The sequence below is a fragment of the Malania oleifera genome, chromosome 13 (assembly GCF_029873635.1).
Source record: "Malania oleifera isolate guangnan ecotype guangnan chromosome 13, ASM2987363v1, whole genome shotgun sequence".
Classification (NCBI taxonomy): domain Eukaryota; kingdom Viridiplantae; phylum Streptophyta; class Magnoliopsida; order Santalales; family Ximeniaceae; genus Malania; species Malania oleifera.
The window spans coordinates 53069667-53092174 of record NC_080429.1 but is presented as its reverse complement, the minus strand read 5'-3'; the positions used below and the strand labels follow the sequence as shown (position 1 = coordinate 53092174).

Sequence of the window (22508 nt, the reverse complement as noted above, 5' to 3'; positions counted from 1 at the left end):
TGTAGCGACAAGCCTGCAAACATAAACGACGCGGATTTTGGATTGGGCCAAATGCAACAAGAAGACAAAAATGGTCCGTGAAATGACTTGCACCAGATGTAAGAACTCGAGCTTTCACGAAGGGTGACTTGCACCGGGTGTAGGAACCTGAGCTATAGTTCATGGAGGGTGACTCGCACCGGGTGTAGGAACTCGAGCTATAGTTCACAGAGGGTGACTCGTATCGGGTGTAGGAACCCGAGCACCAAAGTATGAGGATGACATGTCTCGGGTGTAGGAACCCGAGCACCGAAGTATGAGGATGATGTGCGTAGGGTGTAGGAACTCGAGCGCCGAAGTATGAGAATGACGTGCATAGGGTCAAAGTATGAGGATGACATGCATAGGGTGTAGGAACCCGAGCGCCAAAGTATGAGGATGATGTGCATAGGGTGTAGGAACCCGAGCACCGAAGTGTGAGGATGACGTGCCTCGGGTGTAGGAACCCGAGCACTGAAGCACACAATAATGACTTAAACGTTAATGAGAAAAAGGTTGCTACGACAAGATGAGTATGATTGCATGATGCTATATGATGCACTAAATGTAGCTATCGATGATGCTGGAATGCAATGGTGCATGCATGTTGTTTGATGTGAAGCCAGAACATGGGGATATGTATGCATGTTGCATGCTATGACATGTGTGCTCCTTTTATTATCACTTCCTTTTTAGTGTGCTTGTAATCAACAACCCCAAATCTGATCTTGGCCATGTTGTCCCCGAATTGTCTCCTTTAAAACTCAATTCGAAACCTACCTTAGATGAATGGATCTATAAATGATCTTGGCCCGTTTTCCTTAATGGAGGCAGTCGACTTGGCTCAAATAAAACTCAATCATAAATCTTGCTCCAATTGAATGGTTCATAACTGATCTTGACCCTGTTCTCACATTCCAACCGGATATGAAGGCATCCGACTTGGCTCGACATGACATTTGCCCTAGTTAAAATGTGTCGATAAATGCTCTCAATTTTTACTTCTGATATGAAGGTGTCTACATCAACTCCACTGGGTCTACATCAAAAGTCGAACCCTTTTGATTACCCTATTCTTGAGAATTAGAAAAGGTTTTTTTATTTTATTTTTTTATTTTTTTATTTTTTTATTTTTACGAATAATAAATGACCATGCATTTGTGACATCCTTTTGCTAAGTCCAAGGATCATATGTGCAAGATGAATGATTTACCAAGCTTAAATGCCAGTTCAAGGAGAAAACTTTATACCTGTATTCAAGAGTCAAAGTACATGGATGTTAAGTTGTCAAGCTTAATCCTTACTTAGCTGATCTTTCCCTTTTTCATTGATGATTCCCATTGAGGGGGGCATTCCTTACTCCTTTTATCTTATTCTGTTGCGAACCCCTTGGAATCCTCATCTAACTGCTACCTCTACTTTAATCCAATTCAGTCTATGTTTTGATCTCAAGATGGTCTTTAAGACACGGGACGAAACGTAGGTTTAGGGATATAGGTTTTTAGAAGAAAAGGGAAACTAAGGCTCAAAAATCCCCTCCCATAATAACATTTTCTGCCCCAATTTGAGTTGAGGCGTTTTGCAGGATATTAACCGAACTTGTCTTTTGAACAAGTTGCCTACATACCTTTTCAGGATCAGGTCATTACGTAGTTCAGACCCAGCACTGAGTCTGACAAATCATTAGAGACAACAATGTATACCAATTTGGTCATGACTTTTACTTGGACCATAATGTAGGCTGGTGGTTATAGGTTAAAGAAGAAAAATATTAAATAAGGCTCAAATTTATTAATACCATCTAGGGTAAATTGGCCAAAGATCATATATGAAGTATGTCCCTTGTTTCTTTCTTTATTTTTCTTATTTTTCCCCTTTTTTCTATATCTCCTACCCTTACTGCTCCTTTTGCTTTTCTTTTCATGAAATGATTTTGGCGTTTTATTTAGTCCGCATTTGGGACTAATCTTTTAAAACTGCCCCAGTGTGGGGTGTGATCTTTTGATGGATTAATTAAGAATTGAATTTCCCAGGCTCAAAAGGACTTGCAAGGGATTTCTTTTCTTTTGACGTTCTTTTGGGTAGCAGAAAGATGACCTGCCATCATTTTGGGTAGCTAATTGTTGTCTCGTATGACTTGCCAGACCCTAAGGGACCTATACCCAGGTTAAATTTTTGTGAACTGACTTTTGATAAAAAAAAAAAAAAAAAAACTAGTTTAACATTCAGGCTCAACTCGGTTACCAAATGGTAAATCATTGTTTGGTTCTTCTTATAGGAAAACAGGTCGGCCAAAAATGGTCATCTATCATTTGATCAAAACATGAATGATGAACGGACATCATATTTATGAAGCAAACCATCATTTTATTGAATCTCTTTGAGAGTTTACAGGGTTTCTAAGAGAAATATTTCTTTACCGCATCTGACGTTGTGGGGTGCAGAAGATCGGTTCCATCCATATCTGCTAATAATAGGGCACCTCCTGAAAATGTTTTCTTCTCCACATACGACCCTTCATAATTTGGGGCCCACTTACCTCGAGGGTCATTATGAATCAGTAAAATCTTTTTCAAAACTAGATCTCCTTCTTGAAACTATCTAGGACTCATCTTCATGTTCAAGGCTCTCATCATTCTCCTTTGGTATAACTTTCCATGAACTATAGCTGTCAATCTTTTTTCTTCAATTAGATTCAACTGGTCATATCTAGATTGCGCCCATTCTGCTTCGGTTAACTTTGCTTCTTTTAAGACTCGTAACAATGGGATCTCAACTTCTATTGGAATTACAGCCTCCATTCCGTACACCAAAGAGAAAGGGGTGGCCCCTATGGATGTTCGAATAGTAGTCCTGTAGGCCAATAAAGCGAAAGGTAACTTCTCATGCTAGTCTTTGTAGGTCTCTGTCATTTTTTCCAAGATGCTCTTAATATTTTTGTTGGCCGCTTCCACTGCTCCATTCATTTGAGGTCGATAAGGGGCTAAGTTATGATGTTTGACCTTGAACTTACTACACAATTTTGTCATGACCTCGTTGTTCAAGTTTTTGGCATTGTCTGATATTATCCTCTCCGGGATCCTATACCTACAAATTACTTCTCTCCTGATAAAATGACTAATTACACTTTGAGTGACACTAGAGTATGATGCCGCTTCTACCCATTTTGTGAAGTAGTCAATGGCCACGAAAATGAATCGATGCCCATTACTGGCCTTCGGGGTTATCAGTCCAATCACATCCATGCCCCATGTTGAGAAAGGCCAAGGCGTAGATAAAACCTGGAGTTGAGTGGGTGGGACTTGTATACGATCTCCATAGATTTGACACTTATGGCATTTTCGAACATATTCTATACAATCACGTTCCATGGTCATCCAATAGTATCCACTCCTTAGGATTTTTTAGGCCAACGAGTGACCTCCTGCATGGGTCCCACAAACACTGTCATGTACTTCCTGCATGATATGTCTTGCCTCTTGCAATTCTACGCATCATAGGAGGGTCATATCATGGTTCTTTTTATATAATATTTCTCCGTCTAAGAAGAATCCCATAGCTAGCCTCCTAATTGTCTTCCGGTCGTTATTGGAGGCTCCTAAGGGCTATTCCTTCCCTTGAATGTATGTTTTGATATCATGAAACCATGGCTTTCCATCAGCTTCTTTCATCATTATACAATATGCTGACTCCCTATGCAACCTTATTCGAATGGGTTCAATCTCTATTCCAGGCTCAACCTTAAATAAAGCCGCCAAAGTTTCCAGTGCACTAGGGATTAAATTACTTTCTCTTGGTAAATGCGAAAAGCTGATAGTATTGAATTCCTGCATCATCTCCTAAATGTACTCCTGATACGGTATTAACTTGGAATCCCGGGTTTCCCACTCTCTAGTCAACTGATGAATTACCAAAGTTGAATCTCCTTTTATGGTTAATTCTTTAATGCCCCCGTCAATAGCTGCTTGTAAGCCCAATATGCATACTTCATACTCAGCTACATTATTTGTACACAGAAAGGTGAGTTTGGTTGTGAATGGGTAGTATTTACCCTCTGGTGATATAAGTACGACCCCTATTCCATGCCCCCATACATTGGTCGCCCCATCAAATAGCATCATCCACCTGATATTATCTTCCTCTTCTTGATCTATTGAATCAATATCTTGATCTGGGAAGTCAAACTCCATAGGTTGGTAATCATTAATGGCTCTATTGGCCATATACTCTGCTATAGCGCTCCCCTTGATGGCTTTCCTCGTCACATATGTAATATCATATTCAGTCAACAACATCTGCCAATGAGCCATTCGTCCCGTTACTGCGGGTTTTTTGAAAACATACTTAATCGAGTCCATTTTAGAAACCAGCCATGTTGTGTAATACAATGTGTATTGCCTTAATCTGCTAACCACCCATACCAAAGCACAACATGTTTTCTCTAGGTTAGAATACCTAGATTCGTATTCCGTGAACTTTTTGCTTAGATAATAGATGGAACACTCTTTTCTTCTAGAATCATCGTGTTGCCCTAACACACACCCCATGGACTTTTCTGATACTGCCAAGTACAATATAAGAGGCCTTCTAGGTACATGGGGAGCCAATATCGGAGGGTTCAATAGATATTCTTTTATTTTCTCAAAAGCTTTTTGACACTCCTCATTCCATTTTCAGGGTTATCCTTTTTTAACAGCTTAAATATAGGCTCACAAGTAGCAGTCAATTGAGATATAAATCGAGCTATGTAGTTTAATTTGCCTAGGAAACTCCTGACTTCCTTTTCAGTTTTGGGAGTAGGCATTTCTCGAATAGCCTTCATTTTATCTGGGTCCACCTTGATCCCTTTCTCACTTACAATAAATCCCAAAAGTTTCTTTGAAGAAGCTCCGAATGTGCATTTTTCTAGCTTCAATTTCAATTGACATTTTCGTAGCCTTTTAAACAGCTTCTCTAAGTTCATCACATGGCTATTCTCATCCCGAGACTTAGCAATCATGTCATCTACATATACTTCTATCTCCTTATGCATCAAGTCATGGAATAATGTCACCATGGCTCTTTGATAAGTTGCCCCTTCATTCTTTAGACCGAAAGGCATAACCTTATAGCAAAAGGTCCCCCATAAGGTGATAAACGTGGTTTTTTTTTTCTTTATCTTCCGGGGCCATCTTAATTTGATTATATCTAGAAAATCCATTCATGAATGAAAACATGGCATGTCCCACCGTATTGTCTACCAGCACATCTATATGTGGAAGTGGGAAATTATCTTTAGGGCTAACTTTATTCAAGTCCCGATAGTACACACAAACTCTCACTTTTCCATTTTTCTTCATTATTGGAACTACATTGGCTATCCATTAAGGATATTTGGCTACTTTTAAAAAACCAGCCTTAAACTGTTTTTGGACCTCCTCTTTTATTTTGATCAACATATCTGGGCACATTCTCCTCAATTTCCGTTTTACCGGTTTGCTATCTGGGTAAACGGGTATTTTATGCATCACAAAGTCTGTATCCAAACCCGACATATCCTGATATGACCATGCAAAAACATCTTGGTATTCCTTCAGAAGGTTTATCATTTTGTATTTTTCTCTTTCTCCCAATAGTGCCCCAATTTTTAATTCTTTTGGTTCCTCATTAGTCCCCAAATTTATTGTGACCATGGGGTCACTACTGGTTAAAGTTGGTTTTTCATCTGATTTCAACATTCTTTGCATTTTAGGTGATAAGTTGGTTTCTTCCTCTTCTATTTCAGCTTTTGGGATTAGGTTTTCAAAGTTAACATCAGTTTCTGACTCCTGAATACTGGTATGGTTATTTTCCCTATCCCTGCATAAAATAAAAGTAAACAATTTCTTGACAACTGATCCCATGATACAATAAATGTAAAAGAAATGCATACTTGTTTTATTGATGAAAAATACAAATGGTCTGAGGCGATAATGTCCACGAATTACAAAAAGAAAGCAAAATAAGCAAAACTATTACACGAAGTGAATTGGGTAATCAAAAGATGTCCAGTTCTGGATTTCTGCTCCTGCAATCAACGGGTAGATCCATTTACTTGAGTCATTTATGGGGTTTCCCGAATCCAAGGCCGATATGCTCATCTGTCTCATTTCTTACTCGAGAATGACTTGATTGCCTTTTCGAAAGGCTTGATTCATTGCCGGGACTCCTACTTCCCATTTGATGCTTACTCTTCCTGTGCGCCTTTCGATTCTAAGTATTCTTTTCTCTTCTGCCTTCTTCTTATGGTCAGCTAAAGTAGGAGTATATCCGATGCCGTATCTCTCATTCATGCCTTCTGGTAGCAATGGCATTGTAATACCCTAAAGATACTTTCCCAATCCTTTACTTGGGAAAAACCCTGATTTAATCATTTTAGAAGCCACCATACGTGCTGAGGAAGAGATCTGAGGTTGAGGGATAAAAGATCCATCCATTATAGTAGTGGCGTTGATGATCTCAAATGCTCGGAATGACTTTTCACGGACTTCTTCAGCCGCTTCCACATAGGGAGGGAAAGAAGGTTTGGTAACCACTATATCAGTCTCTCCGTAGACACATACCAGCTTATCCCCTACTACAAATTTCACTCGTTGATGCAAAGATGATGGAACTGCCCCTGTATTATGTATCCAAGGTCTTCCCAAGAGACAACTATATGAAGGTGTAATATCCATGACTTGAAAAGTGATGCTGAAGATCACTGGTCCAATTTGAATAGGGATTTCAAGCGACCCAACTGATTCTCTTCGTGTTCCATCAAAGGCACGCACCACCAAATTGTTTGGCATCACGTAAGAGGGATCAATGGGTAACCTTTGCAGCGTAGTCATTGGCATAACATTAAGAGATGACCCATTATCTATTAAGATTCGGGACATCATGTGATCCTTGCATTTGGTTGATATGTGTAGCGCCTTGTTATGCCCTTGGCCTTCTGGCAGAATCTCTTCATCGGTAAAAGTGATGTAGTTGGAAGCTGCCAGGCTTCCGATCACATGGTTGAACTTATCGACGTTGATATCTTGGGGAATGTAGGCTTGATTTAGGACCTTAAGTAATGCTTCTCGATGGGTCTCTGAATTTAGTAGAAGTGACAAAACAGATATGTGCGCCGGCATTTTCTTTAGTTGGTCAACAATGTTGTACTCGCTGTGCTTTATTATTTTCAGGAATTCTTCGGCCTCTCCAATAGGCACCGAGCTTTTCACTGCCCTGTCTGGTTCTCCTACCTTTTGTTGATTTAGAAGATCATGGCGTATACACCTTACCACTTTGGGTTATCCCTTTTACCCCTGTTATGTTACTGGTGCTTCCTTCGACATACGCTTCGCATTCATATTTCCAAGGTACTGCTTGGTTACTCTCGTACGGGAATGGCTTGAGAGTAGAGATCACTAAGCGAGTTGGCACTTCCTGTGTAGGAAAGGCCTTGTTCATGGTAGGTATGAATAGTTGATTAGTGTATTGGTGATAGACTGGCCTGTTTTCCCCAATGACTGCAATCTCTCTGCCCTTGTGGGTACAACTGATCTCCCCGGATTTGTTATCCACCATCTTTTGCAGGAACATTCTAAAAGTTTCACAATGTTGTACCGAACTTCCTTCCTTGCTCTGACATAAACAAGGTGTGTTGGCAGGGCAAACAACCTCCCGCCCTATTTGACCTACTGCAGTGAGTTCATTGAACACCCAATCCAGAGACATTTGTTCAAAATCTACTTCATCCGTCCCGTCTTCTATCATTATGACATTGTTACCCCCATGATTGGGCAAGGGGTTCCCCTGAATTCCTGGTTTTTTATCATCAAATGCTAGCCATCCGGCTTCTCTTAGTGTTTGAACCTTAATTTTGAATACCCAACAACGCTCAATGGTGTGCCCGGGAGTGTTAGCATGATACACACACTTGGCTTCTGGGTCATACCTTTGTGGAAAAGGTGCCATAACGACCATCCTAGGAATGACTAAAACCAAGTTCCTTTCTAGCAATTGTGGGAATAATTCTGAGTACGTCATTGGAATAGGATCTATCCTTCTCACATTTCTCTAAATGCCTCTGTCATGCGTCCGCACATTTGGTTGGGCGGGCATGGGCCTGGAAGGAACAACTTGGGGTCTTGTGCTTATATGGACAATCTGATTGACGGAGGGTTCGAAAACAAAATTCCTTCTAGGCCTTTGGCCATGCCCTCTTTGATATTGTTGCCATCGAACCATCTGGACCTCTTCTTCCTTCTTCTTGTTTGTCCACTTCTCGCCTGGACCGGTCTCTACACTACTACTTTTAGTTCTTCCGACTTTGATAGCTATCTTAATCCTCTCTCTAGTAGAAACGATGTCCATGAAGTCATGGGGGGTTGCCCTTAGGAGAAGTCCGAAGTAGGGATCTTTCAACGTATTTACGAATAGGGAAATAGCCTCCCAATCTTCCACCAGAGGATTTACTTGAATGGACATGTCCCTCCACCTATATGCATATTCTCTGAATGTTTCGGTAGGTTTCATTTGCATACTCTGCAGGTTATACGACCAGGTGCCATTTCTATAACATGGTGGTATTGAGCTATGAAAGAATTAGCTAGATCTTTCCACATGCGGATTCGAGCTCTATCCTGTTGAATATACCACCTGATAGTTGCCCCTATCAAGCTATCTTGAAAGAAATGCATCATTAGTCTCTCATCATCGGTATGTGCAGCCATTTTTTAGCAATATAGGCGCAGGTGGGTTCGAGGACAACGAGTTCCATCAAATTTTTTGAAATCTGGTACTTTGAATTTGGTAGCAGGATGACCTTTGGCACGAGGCACAGGTCATTGGGATCTACAGAATCGAATGTATTGGATCCCTCAATGGCTTTCAAGCGTTCCTCCAGTATGTAATAACGACGCTCGGTTTTAGGTCTATTCATCCCCAGATCAGAAGCTAATAATGGGGGAGTCCCTGCGACTGGGAACCCTGATGCTGGAACATTAGGGATAAATGAAGCTATATTTGGCATCGGACCCTCCATGACGCCAAGCAATGGACCTGACATTTGTCCATGAACTGGGGTAAACCTCGTAGGATGAGTGGGGTCCATATCCATCTCCGGATCATTCTGTATTGCTTTTCCTTTGCTCGTCAACAATTCCAGGATCTTGCTCATTTTTTCATTCAATTCTTCTTGTCCTTGCTCTATGCCTAGGACTCTACTTTCCAATTGTTCACTCATTTCTTTTGCCTTTTGCCTAGTATTGTATTGATGCGTAATAGTCTCAATGTTGCTCCTCATTACTGAAACGAATTCTGTGGCTAGGAGTTGCAAACCAAAACTTTCCCTTTTTAGAACCATGAATGCATAATTATGAGTACGTGAATGTTTAATGCATGATCATGAGATGCGATGGTTTTTAAGGCATGTGTACACTTCACAAATATGGAACATATACATGTATGCAACCTAATGTACTTTAACCAAGGTTCATGGAAAAAATCATCATCATTCTAGAAAAACTCTGCTTTTCATTAGAAGGATCATTTCATACAATATTTCATTCATCCCTGTTGTTTATTTTTATTGCCTACAACACTTTTGGGAATAATCCAATCGAATATTGAATCAAGATCTGCTCATGATTTCACAGCCTCTGCATTTTGCTGTGTCATCTTCTTATGCAAAGCCCAGAACTTGGCTTCCCAGTAGCCAGCTTTCATTATGCACATCTCCATCTTTTCCAGTACTTGATTATATTTGCCTCTCTGCTCATCCCACTGCTTCTCCAGCTCCTGTATGTAGAGCGATTTCTTTTTATTTTCGGTATGGGCATCTTCTAACATTTGAGATTTCCGTTCAAGTGCTGCTTGAAGCCTTCGTATTTCCTTCCTTAGGGCCACGACCTCTTCTTTTGATTGTATGTATCAAGTTTTCTGTTGCTTGATTTCCCTGTGATAGACAGAGACTAGTGCCTCCTTTTGCTTTGCATGCTAATTTTCCATTTTTGCTCTCACATCTCCCTTTTCTGTTGGGCATGGATCCCTTTGTAGCTTCGATTGCATGCCCCCTCTCGGTGATTTAGTACGATCAATAACGACTTCTGGGATTCTTTTGAGTTGGGGGTTTACCCGATTTTCCTGCCATGCTTCATAGCTTCCTTGGACTGTGGCAATTCTATCACCCGGGCCTATTAGGTGCACATGTTTCCAAGCCACCATGAACTTTCTAATCTGATTTTGAGTGTCTCCTATTTCATATGCAAAGTCTGAGTCAGCCAATCCATGAGTCATAGGCACAAACTGAGACGCTCCCAATTGCCTCTTGACCATCAAGGGGGCATATGCTATCCCTCCCCATGGACCTAGTAATGGGACCCACGGGAGGTTTCCACATCGATACATCATGTTGGAATGGTTCATCCATGGTGCTCGCCAGACTAATCCCAACTCCCCCAGTTTGTGTAATTTTTCATTCCAGTTGGCTTTGCTCCATTGAACACTTTGTTGAGCCTCCTCAAACTCGGCTAAGGGGATTCGGAGAGCTGAAAAGGTGTTACGGTATCCCCCTTTGTTAATTGGCAAGTGATTGGCAAACCAAACATAGAGTAATGGTACACAACATTTCAGTCGTTCCTGGCCCTTGCTCCTGCATTTTTTGAGAGATCGGAAAGTTTCTGCCAAAATTTCGGGAACCGGATTAGCCCCATTCTTCACTTGTGCCACGAAAGAAATAGTGGCTCTATCAATGGTCCCTAGTTCTTTGGGAAATATAATTAGGCCATATATGGCCAATGCGAACAAATGTATCTGAACCTCTTCACCTTTCTCTTCTTCCAACCACTCCTTTAAGCATTTCCAAGTGACCCTTTTGCTTTCCCCTGCCGTCCATTGAATCTTGACCCCAACAAGGTTATACAACTCCAGTGCTAAGGAAATCCAATAATCATGTACATAAGTATGGTATGGTGATCGCTGTGTCATCAGATGCAGCAATGAGGTGTATTCTTCAATTGTAGGAACCATGTCAATTCCATCTATTGTAAAGCATGAGTACAGAGGATTCCAGAAGTCCACTAATGCCTTCACCATATGAAGATTCATTGTTATGTGTAACAAGAAACCGATATAGCCATATAATTGTGAGAATTCCAAACGGCGTTGCGGTGTCCAATTCTTCTAGATAGTTTTTTAGTTCCTCTCGGGGGTTTGACCGGGTATATAAGTAGACTTTGGCCGGTAAATCCACCACTGATTCCTTGTTTAGGCTATCTCCCCACTGCTTTTGTTGTCCTTCAGAATACAACTGTACTATAGACTCGGTCTCCTGATAAATAACTGTGTTCTCCATAAAAGAATCCAATCTCTTCTAGAAACCTCAATAAAGTGAATGGGATGCCTATATGGATGCAATATGTTAGCGAAACAATCATACAATTCAAAGCAGAAACTTAGGATGTGACTACCGACTTATTGGAGATGACTATGCATGCATGGTTATGAAATTAAGCATGAGATGCATAATTATGTTGTGCAATGGGTGTTTATGTATGTGTGTAACTAGTGCAAACATACATATAAACAGAGATATGAACATGCACTCAGCCTATTATGCATGGCTATGCGGGAAATTACGCATGAAGTGCATGAACGCAAAGCTACCTAGATAACCACTTTGCCAAAATTCTAGAAAAAATTCCGCCAATGAAAGATTTCAAGATTAAGACGACCATTGATGGGCCACAATTTCAATTCAATTCTTCCCTCAACCCTTCTTTTCCTTGATGATGATCCATGTACCTTAGATCCTATGAAGGGTAAGGTTATGATCTGAGTTTTGAGGTTGACCCAGACTAGTCAACCCATTGGATTTGTTCAATGTAGGCTTGTGGACTTTACTTGGACCTCGAGTCTTTTAACATATGGGCTTCAGATTATTTTAATATGGGACCAGGCCCTAGTTTAAAAGGAGTTGGGCTTGGATCACTCTAAAAATGTTGGCCAGGATTTTTAAGTAAATAGAGCCGAAGCCCCCTTTTGAAATATGGGTTTGGCCATTTTTGAAAATTAGGCTTGGGCTGGGTTTTTTGTTTAGAAAAAGGTCGGGACTTGATTTGTTTTAAGGAAAAAATTGGGCCCGAGTCATTTGAAAATGGTTACCCATATTTTAAAATGCTTAAGCCAAGTGCTTTATTTTTAAAAGGATGGGCCATGGTCTCATTATTGGGTTTTTCTAGAATATTGACTAAGTGGTATGTGGGTCCAAAATGGATGCTAAGTGCATAACACAACACAAAACATATATACAAAAAACACACATTAAGTCACATGGAGAAGGATGAGAATCCTATCCCAATCCAAGGTAGATACACCTATTTTATAGGGTTTCTTCATGACTCTATCCTAGTTAGGGGAAAACTATGGACAAGTACGTGTGGGTAGGCTCTAACCCCTATAAACAAAAAGGTCCCCAGTTTGAAATTTCATCCTCCCCCATAAGGGTCCGGACAAAACTCGCACTGAGTGGAGTGGTTCACGGGTCCCATCAAGCTTAAGCTACGAAGGGACAAACGCTATTATACCCCTATCTAATCCTAACAGGTAAAACCCGAGTATAGAGCATGAAAGTGTGTGAATCCAAGTTTAGCCTAATCCCGCTACCCCACATGCGTGTCATATGCTTATTCACAATTGATCACATATTTATTCAAGCAACGAAGGAAAGTATTTACAATCAATCACCTGCTTATGGAAAGCAGAGATTTACAATCAACACACTTAATTTAAAAAGTTGGAAATAAAATAATTACAATTAATATTCTTATCTAAAAATTTGGAAAGAAAATATTTACAATTAATATTAAGAATTTGGAAAGAAAATATTTACCATTAAAAATTTGGAAAGATAATAGTTACCATTAATATTCTTATCTACAAATTTTAGAAAAAAATATTTACAATTAATACTAAAAATTTGGAAAGAAGATATTTACCATTAATATTATTATCTATGTATTTGGAAAGAAAGTATTTATAATTAACATTCACAAAATGAGGAGCAACTAAAAGATTTATTAAATTTGAGCTCAGAGCAATTTCTAATTAATTACTAGCTCGACTCTCTATAGTCCCCAGCGGAGTCGCCAAGCTCTTGCGATGTCCCGGAGCGCGTGTGCCCCGAGGTGGCGAAATAAAAATGTGTTTTAAATTTTTCAAGAAAAACAAGGAATATCGGAGTCCCCACTAACCTTTTAGTGTGGTTAGAACACTTAATTACTACCTCGTTAAGGGTAGAATGGGTCTACATTACTAGAGTTGGGGTCGGGAGTTCGGTTACGCGAGGGGAAGGTACGAGCACCGCCTACGCGCCCGTTCTTATGAATGGTACCTAATTAATTTGGATTTATTCCTAAGTTAATTCAAAAAGTCTTTAAAATTACTCCTTTAGTGAATTTATTGATACACATGCAAAATAAATAAATAAATAAATAAATAATACAAAAATATAGGTAATATATAAATATATACATATTCCCTCAGAACTAAAGGTACGTAGAGCCCGAAAGCTCATACCCTTGCATTAAAATCATAGGGATAAAATCAAGAAAATATTTAAGAAAATGCACTCCCAAATTTTGAAATTGTATAGAATTTTTCATAGGAAAATATTAGTATGGGAGGTTTTAATATATGATAATAGGATAATCAACAACTAATAAAATATTATAAATGTCAAAATAGGTTATAAAATATCATATATATTACAATACTAAAGATACTATAAAAAAAAAAAGTAATACCTTATATATTGAAAATACTAAAAACACCCTAATAGGTAATACTAAATATCCTAAAGATACCATATTAAGTAGTACCCTATATGTTAAAATACTAAAAATACCCTAATAGATGATACTAAATATAATAATAATACCATATAATTCATAATAATGACAATAAACATATAATATGAACTTAAATACTAAAAATACCATATAAACTAATAATAATACTAAAATGCCATGATAATAAACTAATGATTATAAACCAAAATATAAATACCACGATAAGAGTAATGTAAACATAATGATAAAGATAAGCCTAATAAACTATGCCTAAAGATAAACATAATAATATATGAACATAGTAATACCTATAAACACCATAATATATATAAGATGAACATAGGAACGATATAAACATGATAACGAACAAAATACCAAAACATCACACAATAATAAAAATCCCACAATAAGTAAAAAAAATAAAATAAACCAAGTTTAGAATTAAAACATGGAAACTAATGAAAGGCTAAGAAATAATGAATATATTACATTCTAAAATGTGCATAATCACCAAAATTAGTATACAACCCTAAGAAGAATAAACTTAAATCTTGCAAAAAAAAAAAAAACACGAATATCATATTATCACATTAAAAGACAACAATATTCATTATTTAACATGCATTAATATAAACAAGAAAAATTTAAACCTAAATGAATACTATGACAAAAAAAAACCCTGCAAAAATTAAATCGACGTCAACTATATATATAAAACCTGAATTAATATTATTATAAAAAGAAAGAAAATCTTGCAATAAATAAAAAAATTGAGGTTAGATGTATACTTGAATATACAGTATTATGAAAGAAGAGGAAAAAATCCTGCAATAAAAAAAATATAAATTAATAAATAAATAAAACCAAAATGAATTTATGTATATCATGTTCAGTGTGTGTGTGTATGGTGTGAGTGTGTTGGTGTGCAGAGAGACTCACCGTGGGGACCGTGGCCGTGGTCGTGAAAGGGAAGCAGGTGGCTGGAGTTGTGGTCGCCGGAGTTGCCGCAGCAGATGAGTGGGGCTGTTGTGGTGGTGTCGGAGTTGGGTTGAGACGAAACAGGGAGGCGGCTGCTGCTATAGTTGCAGGCAGCTGTGGAGGAGTCTCGGGTTCCAGCAGTGGGGTGTTGCAGGGATGATGCTGGAAGTAGCTGCTCGTGGTTGTTGGCTGTGGACTCGGGTTACGGAGAGTTGCTGAGGTCTCCTCGGCTGAGCGCTCTAATGGTGCTGCGGAGGGGCTGCTGGAGTGGAGTCCTCAGCTGGCAGCAGGGGATTCGTGGATGCATCGAGAAGAAGAACAAGAAAGAGAGAGTCGAGGGGGCAGGGGGAACGAGGGAGAACAGAGGAAGAGAGGAAGAGAGGAAGAGGGAGCGAATGAGAGCACAGAGAGGGACAAGGGTGTGCCGGAAAAGAGAATGCAAGCTTGGTTTTTTTTTTTTTTTTTGTGAATTTTCCTTGCCCTGGCGCTGTGCTTTCTTAGGTGTGTGCGTAGTGATTTTATAGAAAAAATAGGGGGGGGGGCAGAGGAACCCTGGGGTTTTCGGCCCCCTCTTTTATCCTTTTCTTCTTTTTTCTTCATTTTTATTTTGTTTATTATACTAAATAATAATAATAATAATAATAATCATAATCATAATAATAATAATAAAGTAATAATCAAGATAATAATAATAATAATAATAATAATAATAATAATAATAATAATAATAATAATAATTGTAATAACAGTAATAATAATAATAAAATAATAAAAAAATATAGGTAATAATAGTAAAAATAATAATAAAGATAACAATAATAATAATAATAATAATACTAATATAATAATAAAATAAAAATAAGAATGAGAAAAATAATAGTAAAGTGATAATAATAATAATAATAATAATAATAATAATAATAATAATAATAATAATAATAATAATAATAATAATAATAATAATTACTTTGTTGTATTTGGCCTGGGCAAAAATGGGGTGTCTACATTGTATATAAAAGAGATAAAATGGATAAGTAGCTGATCCTTGAAGCCTCCTCTAAGCCTTTCCATCATTAGGCCCTTCTTCATCATCGCCACTCACATCCATGTGCTCCTCCCCTTCATCATCCTCATTCATATCTCTTAGACGCTCACCAAGGATGTGGAAGTTTGCCTTTACAACTGACTGAAGTTTTGTGAATTCAATGTAAAGCTCTGCATGCCTCGCTTGAGATTTGGAAGCCAGCTTCTTGATCTCGCTCTGGATAGATGTCTTAAACTTATTAAAGAAAGTTGTGAGACTCGTGATAGTAGCCATGATCTTTGCATTAGATGGCATGTGAGGTTGCTCTTGAGGAACCTCTTGTGGGCCTACTCCTCTTACTGGTATAGTTGGCAACCACATGTTGCCGGTAAGCTCATATACCATTAGCGTCAGGGTCGTAGAGGAGAAGGTATTTATGTTTTTTATCTTCTTCAACACTGCATAAGGAGTCCTGGTGACTCTCTCTTTGAAAAAAAATCCTATTAAGGATACCCCTATATGGAAAAATGATTCATTTGCCCACGGTCTTTACAAACATCCACTTTAAGATCAATTTTGGCAAATCTAGCTTCTTCCTTATAAAGAGGCACCATATCACAAAGCAATCTAGGTAGGAAACGTGATCCCTAGACCTCGATTTCAGTAGAATATTATAAGAGATCAGGTGGTGCACGACTTTTACCTTGAGTGTCAGAGACCTGTAGCTAGGGGTGTGACTCAGATCAACTACAAGGTTAGTCATAACAAGATTAACAGAAGTGCTCACAGTAAACTCTTGCTCGTTAATCCAAGTAGAGACAAAGTCCGAGCAATCAAATTCTTCTCTCTGAATATTGAGGGTCTCAGCCAAATATTCATCATCAAAGCGAATATCGGTCTCAAAGACTCAGGAGTAGTATCCCTGGTCATCATGTCCTAAATTTGCATAAAATAGTATGATAGGAATGGGATATATCCCTCTGGACTGATAACTAATGAATTCATACCATCCTTGATATTTGAACATCTCAAGCAAATTATTGAAAGGATTCTGCATGAATTCGATGTCAAGAACCTTGCCTAAGACAGGCTCCTTAAGCCCAAAGAATTTCTCATACTTGATCCTTCTTCTTGCTAAAATGAACCATTGCTTGAGATCAATCCCAAATTCAGCTTGCCTCTGATCCCTAGACATGATTGAAAGAGGTATTCTGAGGAAAACTAGGGCTTGACAGGAGAGTATGGGGTAGTAGGAAGAGAGGAACTCTCGGGTTCTCTAAAAAAAGACAAAAAAATGAACTTATTTCATGCGGAAAAAATACATATAGATCGCGGTTCAGTCGCCCGATCAAGTGCTCGGTCACCTGAACCAACTTAAATGCCCCAGAGGCTGAGTCTATTCGGTTGGCTGAATATAAGGTTGATTGGCGGAATCTTTTATGACCTTTCACATTCCTATCCTCAGTAACCTGAAATAAACAAGGTCATTTGGGTTCGGTTGGCTAAATGTCCCTTATGAATTAAAAACCCTAAGCTTCGATTGCCTAAAGATTAGTTTCATCTCCCAAACCATGTTCGGTGGCTCGAACCTATTTTTAACAGGAATGGTCAGGTGCCCGAATGTGGGCAACGATTTGATCAACTTCCTTGTTCGAGCGACCGAATGAATTAAGCTAAAATGGGTTCAGTTGACCAAACTATTGACCTGATAGGTCACACCCAGTTTTGATTATGACAAATACTCTTGGTATTGATGGTTGTACTAAGGTTGGCATGCAGGTTCACTTTGCACGCGTACTCGAACTGAAAGACATATCATGATGGCATACGGTGTCCATGCCGATGAATGAAGAAGTCTATGTTGTAATTCTATCCCTTTTTCAATTTCTTCATTCTGTGATGTAATATTATTATGGACTGTGTACTCCTATGGCTTGTAAAAATCTGCATCATACATGATAGGTAGGTATGCTCAAATCGACCCTAGTTGGACTTTAGGTACCTACACAGACCTTAGAAAGACCCAAGGGATCACCCTTCGGTCGACCAACGGCGGATTTTTTTGGTAGGATAAAAAGTCCTTAGGTCCCTAAACAAATGCACAAAAAGTCCCCAACATCACTTATTATATTAGGTGAATCAATTTAGGCAAAATGGACTTAATTGAAAATGTTGAGAGTGTTTGGGCGACTGAACCCATTGCGTGTAAAACTCTTCAGGTGACCGAACCCTAAACAAGTCAAACTTGTTGAATTTTGCTCTGGCACCTGAACCTTTTTGAACTTATCTTCCTCGGGCACCTGAACGTGTGTCAAAATGCTTTTCAACTACCTAGGCACCCGAACCTTCACATTCATTATGGGCTCGGGCGACCGAATTGGCTGGTTCGTTTATCAAACTTGGAACCAAGCACTCGAACCTACGAACAAATGCTACTGACTTTGGTTTGGGCTACCGAGAAAATATTCGAGCTCCCAAAATGTTTTGAAATATTTTTTAAAATGAGTCTGTTTGGGCACCCGAACCTCAGGTTGGGAACCCGAACCCCTCGAGTTAAACATTTTTACTGATTATTTTAAAGGGGTAAATGGGGTTAATTTTTGTAAACCTATTTTAAACTTTTCTAATTAGTCCCATTTAGTCCCCAACGGTCAAAAAATCCTCCTTGCCTATAAATTCATGTTCATTTGTAATAATTAGCAAGGATTAGAAAAATTGTTTAGTGTCAAACTCTCTCAAAATCAAAAATCTTATTTTAGCCTATACTACTCCAAAACACCCACACACTTCATTTTCCTTGATCTTTCAGGTGTTGTGAGTATTTCTAAAGTGCTTGTGCTTAATCTCACTAGCTATTACTCTCATTTGCTTGATTGTTGATTAATTTTAACTTTGAGAGTATAGCCTTAAGTTCTTCCATCGATTTTATTTGATAAATCTTGTGTAGGAATATTTAGAAGGTTGTGGTTCTTGTATTGTCATTGCAAGACACCTAAACCTATATTTTTTGTGTGCAAAATCATTTTCAAAATTTGCATTCAAACACTCCTTGTGCTTAGTACATTGAGAATATCTTGTTGAGTTTGTTTAAATATCTTGATCTGATTTTGTGATATTTACATACTGTGTTTCAAATCTTGCTTTGATATAAACTCTAGATCTGGACTGATAATCTATATTTATTTGAGTGTTTAACACACATTAGAGCACTGAGCATATTTACATATCATACGTGCTTGCAATATTTCTTAAGCCATACTGGTGTACACATTTGCTTGTGAAGTAGCGTATTTCCGTGTACAAAAATTTCAAATCATTTGTTGTATTCTAGGCGCGGGCTTGAAGAGGGAGACTAGCCTTGTTGAATAGTCCAAACTGGCTTAGATCCGGTTAGGAAAGCTAGGTGCGCCATCCTGGTAAGACGTGTTGGTTGAGGTCAGCCCCTTGAATTAACCTAGTGTTAATCGATGTTGCTCCACCCGTTAAGTGAGCAGTAGTGGAATCTTTGTGCTGGTGTGGCCAAGGAGGGGACGTAGGCAGTATTGGCCGAACCTCGCTAACATATTACGTGTATTGTTTACTTTTCCTCACCTTACTTTTCTGCACGTGTATGTTTATTTCTAAAGTGCATAGTTTGACCCTAGGCTGTGTTATACTGTTGTTAAAACCAGTAGACCTAGGTGATAAATTTTAAATACCCAATTCACCCCCTCTCTTGGGTGCACCAAAACTAACTATTGGTATCAAAGCCACGTAACTTAGACTTAGACGTCATTAGAAAAACATCATGATGGCTTGTGTTAGTGCATCCCCTTCATGTGAGGGAAGATTGGTCACACACCCACCAGTGTTATATGGTGATAACTATGCTGTTTGGAAATTTAGAATGACTGTGTATGTGAAAGCTTTAAATTGGAAACTCTGGAATGTCATTGATCAGGGTGATAGTGTACCTGTTAAATCCATGGGTTGTATTAGTGTTCCTAAATCTTAGTATGAATTGAATGATTATGATAGGAACTTAGTGCGGGTAAATTTTGATGCCATGAATACCTTACTACATGCTTTAGATTCTAATATTTTGTGCGAGGTTATGGCGTGTAGCAATGCAAAGGAAATATGGGATGAACCAGAAAATAAATATGGAGAATCCCAGGAGAAGAAGATCGTAACTCCTCCAAATGCTCCAAGCTCAAATGATTAGGAGGAGGTAAATCATAATCTTGAAATCAACTAGGAGGTATATGATATTCACTCTAGCTCGTTTGATGTTTCTTGTGATGAATGTTGTGATGTGTCATATACTGAATCATCTGTTGATAATACTATTTATGATGCATGCGATGATTCTCATGGAAAATATTGCAATATATTGTATGTTGAATCATCTGTCAAAACTTTTGATAATACTATAAATGATTCATGCGATGTTTATTGTGAAAAATCTTTTGATGAATCATATGTTGAAGTTTATGATGAAAGCATGCCTTTGAACAAAGAACTAGAAAGTGCTTTATTTAACATGCATAAATTTCTAGTTAGAGTGTCTAAACAAAAAATGATCTTGACAAGGGAAAATAAAAGGTTGGCTATGCAATTGGAAACTATAAAAGAATATCATGCCACGTTTGAAAAGAAAAAGATTGTGAAGGTATTGAAAATCATCCGTTTAGAAAGAACGATTGAAGATAATTCTGAAATGATTTTCAAATCCAAAGATGGAAAGTATAACAAACCCTTAAGACTAAAAAAGAAAACCATTTTCAAGAAGGGTTTATCTTACAAATCTTATTGCCATGTCTCAATGAGTAAAATCAGAATAAATAAGCATAATCTTTCACGAGCATATAAAACTTGCTTATACATTGGAAAGAAAGGGCACATTAAATATAGTTATCCACTTAAAGATGCCAGGGGCTTAAACAAAGAAATGATATGGATGATCATGAAAGCAAACCCTGTAGGACCTAAGGAAAAATGGTTTTAAATTAAAATTATCAAATTAGTTAATTCTTCCTTAGATCTTAGGATTAGATTTAGGGGGTAGTGATGATTATAGGCTTGGAAGTGATGTGTATTTAAAATTCTTTGAAAATTTAGTCAATACGAAAAGTCATGAAAAATATCCAATCTAATCACTTAATGAAGAAATATCATGATGATTGGATAAAATATGAAAACATTGGCTGTAGCATAATTGAATGAAATCCATTTCCAAATGGATAGAGCATTATTTGCCTGGTAAATAATTCAAATTACTTAACTCATGCTTAAATATGAATATCTAAAGTTAAGCATACTCTGTCCATTGCATAAGTTTGAGTTTTAGGAAATGAATTCTTCTAGTTAAACATCTTGTCTTAAACTCATCTTAAAAGCCTAAAATGCGTGATAAAATGTTTAGCCATCACTTAAAGCTTAAGCACTAATAGTTATCAAGTTCCCATTCCATCAAGTGCTTATTTAAAAGACATCCCTTAACCAAATTAGGGGCATCCACTAAGAAAATCAAGTCTTCATCTAGTTATCATAAAAGTGTTCCCTTTGTACTTGAAATATAAAAATCCTCTATTTTGGTTCACCATCCCCTCTATAGGTAATCTTTACCATACCATGAACATAGTTAGTAAGGACTTTACCCATTCCTTGGTTTGTATCCTTCCTCCTCTATGTGATCATATTTAAAGGATACTTTCCATAGTTCAAAGAGCATTGTTCATGAAATTTGTATACTCCTAAATGCTCTTTGGTAAGATGAGTTGGACATTTTTACTAGCACGAAAATATTTTTAAATTATGTCATGCTTTTTTATGAATGCCTTTTTGAACTTAAAGGAGATTTAATCTTTAAAAGTATTCATTCAAATTCACTCCATTAGCTCTCAAACCTCAAGTCAAGTAATTTAGAGTTTCATATCTTAAATAAGGTTGAATTACTAAACTAATTGCATTTGGTTTCAAATCTAGATGATGAAATGAAATTTTAAAGAAACCTATGCATGATCAGTTAATTTAAAAGTCATTCTAGCTTAGGCCTCTCACGTATTGTAAATCATAAGAAAAGAGGCAAACATAGGCTTAGAACTCTCAAAGAAATATTCATTGTGACTTTTTTATCCGTTAAGCCTAAGAACTCAAAGTCAAGCATATATCATTAAAAATCCAGATCTCTTGGCTAAATGATTTGAAAAATAAGAAAAAGACATTAAATGAGTTGAGTACATAATTGAGGGGGAGCATTCATCTTTCATATCTATATTCATTAAAATGCTCTTAATTTTTATCTATGCTTATATGTTTGTATGCTCTTGTGAGAACAACTCTGCACTAATCTCATAACTATCTATTGTTAGTTATTGTTCATATCATCTATTGGATAGTTCATTTCTTTTATGAATTGTTGATTGAACTACTGGAAAGCATGCTTGTGTTGAAAGTTTCTTGTATGACGGATGCTTGCTAGTTGTGGATATTAGGTTGTTGCTTGCTTTTTATAATTTATCTATTGAAAACAACCCACTATCAGGTACAAGTTTTATGGGAAAACGTCCTATATACAAATGGCATGCTGCCGAAATTTTTCCAGGATTTTCCTATATAAAACCTTGTGTTAAAGATGATTATGATAAAATTAATGTTAAAATATTTTT

The 22508-nt window shown here is 37.7% G+C and overlaps 2 protein-coding genes across 2 annotated transcripts; both read right to left on the bottom strand.

The window, feature by feature from the left end:
- Positions 1–3623: 3623 nt before the first annotated feature.
- On the bottom strand, positions 3624–4328 carry LOC131145844 (uncharacterized). Its single transcript, XM_058095024.1, has 2 exons — positions 3930–4328; positions 3624–3845 (listed from the first exon to the last, which is right to left on the bottom strand). Exons 1-2 carry the CDS (start codon positions 4326–4328, stop codon positions 3624–3626), a joined length of 621 nt encoding a protein of 206 aa, XP_057951007.1.
- A 5677-nt stretch (positions 4329–10005) lies between these two features.
- LOC131145843 (uncharacterized) lies at positions 10006–11115 on the bottom strand. The gene has a single exon (XM_058095023.1). The coding sequence runs from the start codon at positions 11113–11115 to the stop codon at positions 10006–10008; it is 1110 nt and encodes a 369-aa protein (XP_057951006.1).
- Between the last annotated feature and the right edge of the window lie 11393 nt (positions 11116–22508).

Excerpts from the sequence above, each read along its gene's own strand:
- LOC131145843 (XM_058095023.1), bottom strand. The coding sequence starts at position 11,115 with ATGAATCTTCATATGGTGAAGGCATTAGTGGACTTCTGGAATCCTCTG.
- LOC131145844 (XM_058095024.1), bottom strand. The coding sequence starts at position 4,328 with ATGGCTCATTGGCAGATGTTGTTGACTGAATATGATATTACATATGTG. Across the intron at positions 3,846-3,929 it reads TAAAAGGAGATTCAACTTTG|GAATTCAATACTATCAGCTT; the intron begins GTAATTCATCAG and ends GAGATGATGCAG.